A 6,907-nucleotide genomic window follows, 5' to 3' on the forward strand; every position below is an offset into this window, starting at 1 on the left:
TACCGTACTGTACTGTAGTAGCGGTTCGTCTTTTGAAATGGCATGCTTAGTAGGTATCGATACTGCTCAAAATAAATACTAACGTTACGTGGTACTGATACTAACAGTGTATTAGTAAGCTGAAGTTAAATTTATGGAATACGTTCAGAATATACAATTTTGGTGTGTAGCGCTCGAAATAGTGCTTTGCCGTTTTTGTCAAAGATCTCCAATTCCGGCCAACGGTTATTCCGTAGCTCGAATAACAAGCAAATGCCACCTCAAACCTCAAAACTAATGGACGACGATGCACACGAAGTCGACAGCTACACCACGGACAATCAATGCATGAGTCATGATGGTGCCACGTGCCGCAACGATAGCCTCATGTCGAGCTGCAGATCAATCTCACGATCACTCCAGTCCACGGAACGCAGCTCCATCATAGGACGCGTGACCACGCTTTGGTCCAAGTACGCCGTGGCTCTCAACGACATCGAGCACGTCCACATTGATTCGCACAAGATTGTCAAATGTGCCGATGCTCGGCGACTATCTACAGTGGCCTACTCGATGGACGTGTATCTTGCGGTGGCGGAACTTGGTATTTATGACCACTGGACCTCCAGACAACCACATTATCAAGTCCAGCATCGATACTCTGACTGTCGAACCCTCCGTCTGTCTCTTATCACCTCCGTCCTCGACGCCCATCGCGACCAATCCTGCGAATTTTGCAAATGCATGTTCAACTTCTTTGTGTCGTTTCCATTCCCAAAGCGATGGCCCAAAGTACTGGTGCAAACGGTGCCTGGATGGCATTCCCTTCTCATTCGCTGCCGAAAACAAGGTTAGTTCGCTAGCATTTCCCTACTTCTCAATCGTCAATGAACTCCAGGGCTACAAAACTGGGTCAACCGACTGCTTTTCATGGCCCGCCACCTCACCGCTCGCGGGTTTGCATCCCTACGCTGCGATGGCTACAGCACCGTCATGTACATTCTCAAGGATTTCCTTCTCGAGCCAAGTACACGTCCGTCGTGTCAGTAATATGAATGTACTGTTTCGATGTTGATTGCAAGGATATCATCGTTAACTATGGATCGGCGGTTTTGTCTTCAACGTTGTCGGTCATCGTGTCTTCACTGTCGAGGCTCAAAGAGCTCAGATCTTGAGGCAACAGCGACCAGCTGCCTTGGGGCATCGTGGCTGAAGGAAACTCGGGCGACAAACATACGAGGGAGTGATGCCAGGCCAAGTCGTCGCTTTCGTCCAGATCGGCACCATCCATCGAAGGCCATGATTGCTCTAAACATGTAGATAAGCCAATTAGGAACCACCGTCGATACTCATTGAGTACGTGCGAGTCGAAGCAGCAATTCCTTGAGCGAACACGTGGTGCTGTGGATCATAGGAAGCTCTAACGACTGCGTGCATTGACACATGGGGCACTGATTGAGGAGCGTGCCAGCTACAGGTATGGACTCTATCGCGCGGAGGAGGGAAGCAGCCCCGCTGGCCCAGTTCACGACGAAATCTGCGGGGGCAGTGGCAAACACTCCCAACATGATCGACGTCGAGGGTAATTCGTGCGGGAGGGGCAGGATGAACGAGAGATCGGAAAGAGGATCACAAGGGGAACTGGCAGTAAGCGAAGGCTCACTGTCAGAGAGGGTGGCTGATATGGGGGACATGACAGTCGCGTACAGCTGATGGGGTCGCACGGAAATGTCGTCCGATTCCATGGGGTGCGCGTTGTATAGCTCGGAGTTCGAATACGAAATGTGAATGCGAATAATCTGTGCATGATTAGGTCAAAGGTACGCGGAACGTTGCATGTCTACCTGATCGTCTTGCGTGGGAAGGTCGTGCGTGTCCACTGCCAACGATACATGCAACTTCATAACGTTGGATGTCGCGCATTCTTGGGATGTCCAGTGCAGCTTGAAGTGTCCAAATACCCCGTTGCTATCGTGAATTGAACAAATCAAACAAGTACATCTGAAAGGACAATGCAAGCGTACCCATCTTCGTTCATGAGCCATAGACCAAACGCATTCATCTCCAAGGGAAGCAGTTCACAGTGGTTATCTGATGCAACCAAGCCAACGTGCATGTAAAACTCCATGGCAGAATGGTCGTCGCACCAGTACCACTCGGACGGGGGCTGTTTGAGGATCACAACATTCGTGTCGATACGTCGAGGGGTAGACAACGCCTTCTTGTCGCTTTGGGGGTCTAGCTCTTCCCCGATTGCTCGCTTCGCACGCTTTCTCTTGCTGCCAGTGGGTATGGGGGAGTCTTCTTCGTTTGCATCGTCCGAATCACCGTCCGAGTCTTGGTTTGGATGGACGGGCTTGTGCTTCCACTTGTGAAGAGACGTCAGCGCGTACAGCCCTTGTGTTTCATCCGGTGACAAGAATGACAGGTGTCGATATGGATCGGGTGTGGACTCTTGCATTGTTTGTTGTGGGGATGGACGCAAATCGGGAAGTGAAGATCAAGCGTATTGAACGAGCAGAAGGCATGGCGATCATCACCGGTATGCCTCGCGGGCTAAATATAGATGTAAAAACCGTCTGGCGTTACTTCTCCGAAAATTATGAAACGACCAACCATGAAACGACCAACTTTATTAGTATGATTCACGACAGACTAACGATTAATACGACGACGCGACAAAGAAGCCACCCGACTGCCGATGGGGAGGCACCATTTGCATGTTGAAGGGCGACTGTGCATTCCGCCACATTGCCGCCGCCGACGGGGACAGGAAATCCTCCTGCAAAAGAAGTTCATCTCATTCGATGCATCGAAGCGAAACCCCCTAAATACTGTATGCAGTTAGTTACCTCAGTGGTCCAAGCACTTGGTCCACTCGGTCGTTGGAGTTCCGAGTGGGCTGGAGACTCGATGTGAGTCCAGCCGCTGCAGCGAGCCTTTCCCGGCGTGTAGAAGAACCTTCTGCGCACAAAATGCATGAGGCGGTTGCCATACTCGTTTGGCGGTACAGCACTGACGTTGGTCATGTCTTTGCAGCACACAACTCCGAGAAACCACCGCTGCAACGTCCATCTCCACGTATATTGTTGCAGCATGTCGATCATGCCTACATAGTACAGTCTGTCTCGACCCTTGGACATGGTGGCGCTGGTGGCAGTGGGATCTTGAGGTGGAAGGAATTTCACACCGAGGAGGATGCTGTAGTCCATGATGCTGCGTGACGCTAGGAACGTGATGTCTTCGATGAGCTGCGACTGCATCTCAGCCTCGTCCGCGTCGTCGATGTGCACGGCTTGGCGCAGTTTGAGAAAGTCAATGTCCATCATCAGCTTGGAAATCGGCTCTCGGTTCTGCGACCGCACAATGTACTGCTCGACGTGGTGGGACTGGATCGCTTGTCTTCGGTCGGTGTTGCCCTTGAGGTCAAAGCGTTGGTCCACGGGGCCTTCGTTGAACAGGTTTTGCATCACGACAAAGTACATGCGGCGAGTGCCCACGGGCAGCGAGATCGAGTGGCAGCCAAAGTACCGACACAAGTACGACTTGGGATGCGACTGCAAGTAGCCGTGGTAGTACGGCCTACAGGAGTCAATCTCGTCAGCTGGTTAGGTTGAGGAGACAGGCTGCTGTTACAAGATGGACCGCAGCACTTCAAACTCGTCTTCGGGCACACTTTTCACCATGAACCGTTTGTTCACTGGAGCAACACATACGTTAGGTTACGTCACTCTGGGGGGGGCGAGGGGCCTGCCTACCTGTAAAGTAGAAGAGGTTGCCGCTCTTGCCCTCGGACCCGTGCTCGTTCATGTTTTGGTGCAGTGCAAACGAGTCAATGTAGTCGGCCTCGGTCACGCCAAACATGGATCGAATGTGCCCAAACACTGCGGGCGCACAGTCTCGAAAGTTCAACGTGCTGCTGTCGATTTCGCCGTGCACGACAATCGATTTGTGCTCGACGCTTGTGTAGTCCTCCCAGTGGACCTCCGTCGTGGGTTTCGACTTAGCACTTTGCGCCGATTCGATGATGCCCATGGACGTGTACTTCATGATGCACTGGCGCAGTACGTTTGACACGCTCAGATCGTCCCCGCTGAGGCGACCGTCGTCCTCCGTCGCTCGCGTCGTGTTATCCATCGGAACGGCGCATGGCGACTCGAGTGTCGCGGACGCCGAAGCTTGGACCGGAGTAGCTGCCGGTCGTCGACGCCAGCACAGCACCCAGCCAGCCTTGCGCTGAAACAAGACAAACACAGCCACGAGTTGCAACACTTGGGTGACCTGGTGAAGGGTGTTGACTGGCCACGAGCGATATCCAGTCGATGCCTCGACGTGAACGTCGGCGGCGTAGAGACAGATGTCCATAACTCCACCAACGCCAAACACCAACAGGTAGGGCAATATCAACTTGGCCATGCGTCGAGTGGTCGTGTGCGCTTGGGTCTCCAGTACGCGCGATTTTTTCCACGTGACAAACAGGGCAATCGCAATGTACGCCAAGACAACATACATGGGCAGGACCATCCAAATGCGGAGGCTGCTCGTCGGTTCCAACTTGGAGCGAAAGAGGAGGTAGAACGCCCCAACCCACGCCCCCGCCGCTGGCCACGCCACAGCATGATGCAGGAAGTTGTTGGCTTGGAAGGGCAAGAACGGGTTCGACAGCGACGAGATCAAATCCATGGCTAGCATGAGGTACCAAAACGTGGATGCGGACGAGAAGTACAACATCGCCCAAAACGGAATCGAAACACTGCCCGGAAGTGGCGACGCATGGAACAACGCGGCGTGGGCAATGTCGACCAACGTCAGTGGAGGCGGTGGCGCGTCACTGTCTAGTGGACCAGTGACCCAAGCGTCCATGGATAAGCCAATGTTTAGCGCTGCCAGGTGCATGATGGATCGAACGAGAATGCACATGCAGGACGAAAACAGGATGAAGATCAGGACCGGTCCAGGGTGAGTTCGAGTGCGATGATGGCGTGTAAAGTGCAACGTCGAGCCTGCGAGCACCGCCAAGGCCACGACAATCAGCGCCGCGTCGAAAACAGCAGCAGCGACTTCCACCATGGCATGCAAAGGCAGCAAATGCAAATGGAATGTACGACTCAAATGAGAGGGTTCGATATTTTGTCCCACAAGATCGGCCACTCTGGCCCCATTGGGTCTCCTGCTAATACGCCGTTACAGGTGTCTTGAAGTTTGTATGGAATTCGTGACAGTGCCCTTTCGGGAGTGGCCGAATCTTCTTGCCTATCAAAACAAACTTCACACAAGGGGCAAGTTCACACGTGGACACTTGGAGTCGTGTGTGTACTCTTTCATTCGGAGATTGTGCTCATGTTGATGAGAGAATTGAGTGCATCACACATACTCCTTTGTGGAACTCTTTGATCGGAGCAAGGAAGTAGAGAGGATCATTCGCTTAGTCATTGATCCACTCGCATTGAATGGAAGCTCCGGCCAGAAGACCCCCACTGTCGAAAGAAGGACAGCATCATATCGCCTGATGGGATGGTACGTTGGGTTGAGATGGAAGGTAAATGGATGGTGACTCGATGTCCTTCGAGAGATGATGACATTCCTTGTACTGACCATACATAAGTTATTCACTGTATGCCATCATTGGGTACATTACGTACACACTATGATGTTGAATTGATTGACCCTTCGAAGGTCATGTTTTGCTTACTACACTATTTTTCGTTTAAGTTCAGGTTATTTCCGGTATATTTCGTCCGACGCACAACTGATTCACGCCATGTGCGTTATGTTCGCCAAGAATTCAATATATTTCGTCCAGACCCTTCTTCGTTGCATTATAGTTCGACTAATGTCCAGTATATGTCACCACACAATCAGTACTAGTATATTTCACACGTTGTTCAACATATTTCAAATAATGATGTTCCATGTACTTCGATAAATCGATAAATCGACGCAGTAATCGATGGAACGAAGTAGCCAATGAAATTTTCGAAAAAAAACTTTCCATCAATCAAATTACAGGTTTATCTGGTGCATTGCCAAGCTTAATCATTTCACAAAGAGTTCAACGTTGTATCGGGCAGGAGTCACAGTGAGTATATTTAGTTCACGTAAAATGACGCTCGACGATTTCACGTCGTTCGTCGAATCTACCGAAAATGCCAAATTTAGCTCAAAAGCACAATATCTACTGTATGGTATGATTTAGACAAGTATCCATCACCTGCGATTTACTTGATTTGCTTCGAAAATCGAAATAGATGGTACATCATTTGAAATATATTGAACAACGTGTGAAATATACTGGTTGTGGGGTGACATATACTGGACATTAGTCGAACTATAATGCAACGACGTAGGGTCTGGACGAAATATATTGAATGCTTGGCGAACATAACGCGCATGGCGTAAATCAGGACGAAATATACCGGAATTAACCCGAACTTAAACGAAAAATGGTGTAGTACTACAGTATATACTACAGTACTCAGGAGTATTAATATTACCCGTTGAAAAACGATTTGATTCGCCAAAATGACCTTATTTCAGCCAATCAGTATTTGTGTTTGTGGGTGAGGGTGCGGACCAGTGCCGCATTTTTTGTGATTTAAAGAACTTACAGTTAATAATGGCACGAGGCACTGTACTGTAGTTTAGGCTATTTTATCATATGGAAGTCAGCGCCTGATGAATTGATGCGTTGATTTGCATCTATTATTGTGTGTTCTACTCCAAATTTCCATGGGCGGTTCTTAAATCGCCCCGATCCGAATGTCCGCGAAATGACCCCAATGACAAAAAGTGGGATTTCTCTCACAAAACAATCGATAATAATCACCCCTATTATGACGCAGTTTCCTGAGCTGAGTCAATGGACGACGATCCAATCTTGCAGCATAAACACCTGAGCGCGTAGGCCTCGTATGCGAGTCTCTTCGCA

The 6,907-nt window shown here is 50.1% G+C and overlaps 3 protein-coding genes across 3 annotated transcripts; 1 reads left to right on the forward strand and 2 right to left on the reverse strand.

The window, feature by feature from the left end:
- The first annotated feature begins 238 nt into the window (after nt 1–238).
- H257_00868 (hypothetical protein) lies at nt 239–1,088 on the forward strand. Its single transcript, XM_009823775.1, has 2 exons — nt 239–829; nt 878–1,088. The coding sequence occupies exons 1-2, from the start codon at nt 253–255 to the stop codon at nt 1,027–1,029; spliced, it is 729 nt and encodes a 242-aa protein (XP_009822077.1). The 5' UTR covers nt 239–252; the 3' UTR covers nt 1,030–1,088.
- H257_00869 (hypothetical protein) lies at nt 239–2,440 on the reverse strand (the record flags this gene model as incomplete). Its single annotated transcript, XM_009823776.1, has 4 exons — nt 239–1,287; nt 1,340–1,778; nt 1,824–1,947; nt 2,004–2,440. The coding sequence occupies 4 exons, from the start codon at nt 2,438–2,440 to the stop codon at nt 1,076–1,078; spliced, it is 1,212 nt and encodes a 403-aa protein (XP_009822078.1). The 3' UTR covers nt 239–1,075.
- A 158-nt stretch (nt 2,441–2,598) lies between these two features.
- H257_00870 (hypothetical protein) lies at nt 2,599–5,077 on the reverse strand. Its single transcript, XM_009823777.1, has 4 exons — nt 3,738–5,077; nt 3,616–3,679; nt 2,832–3,561; nt 2,599–2,761 (listed from the first exon to the last, which is right to left on the reverse strand). Exons 1-4 carry the CDS (start codon nt 5,047–5,049, stop codon nt 2,642–2,644), a joined length of 2,226 nt encoding a protein of 741 aa, XP_009822079.1. The 5' UTR covers nt 5,050–5,077; the 3' UTR covers nt 2,599–2,641.
- Nucleotides 5,078–6,907: the final 1,830 nt, after the last annotated feature.

This window comes from Aphanomyces astaci (genome assembly GCF_000520075.1).
Source record: "Aphanomyces astaci strain APO3 unplaced genomic scaffold supercont1.1, whole genome shotgun sequence".
NCBI lineage: Eukaryota > Oomycota > Saprolegniomycetes > Saprolegniales > Verrucalvaceae > Aphanomyces > Aphanomyces astaci.

What these genes read in the sequence shown, in the direction of transcription:
- H257_00868 (XM_009823775.1), top strand. Translation starts at nt 253, where the DNA reads ATGCCACCTCAAACCTCAAAACTAATGGACGACGATGCACACGAAGTC. An exon ending in CATTCGCTGCCGAAAACAAG is followed by an intron (nt 830 to 877) that starts GTTAGTTCGCTA and finishes AATGAACTCCAG; the next exon opens with GGCTACAAAACTGGGTCAAC.
- H257_00870 (XM_009823777.1), bottom strand. Translation starts at nt 5,049, where the DNA reads ATGGTGGAAGTCGCTGCTGCTGTTTTCGACGCGGCGCTGATTGTCGTG. An exon ending in CAACCTCTTCTACTTTACAG is followed by an intron (nt 3,680 to 3,737) that starts GTAGGCAGGCCC and finishes GTGTTGCTCCAG; the next exon opens with TGAACAAACGGTTCATGGTG. An exon ending in GAAGTGCTGCGGTCCATCTT is followed by an intron (nt 3,562 to 3,615) that starts GTAACAGCAGCC and finishes TGACTCCTGTAG; the next exon opens with GCCGTACTACCACGGCTACT.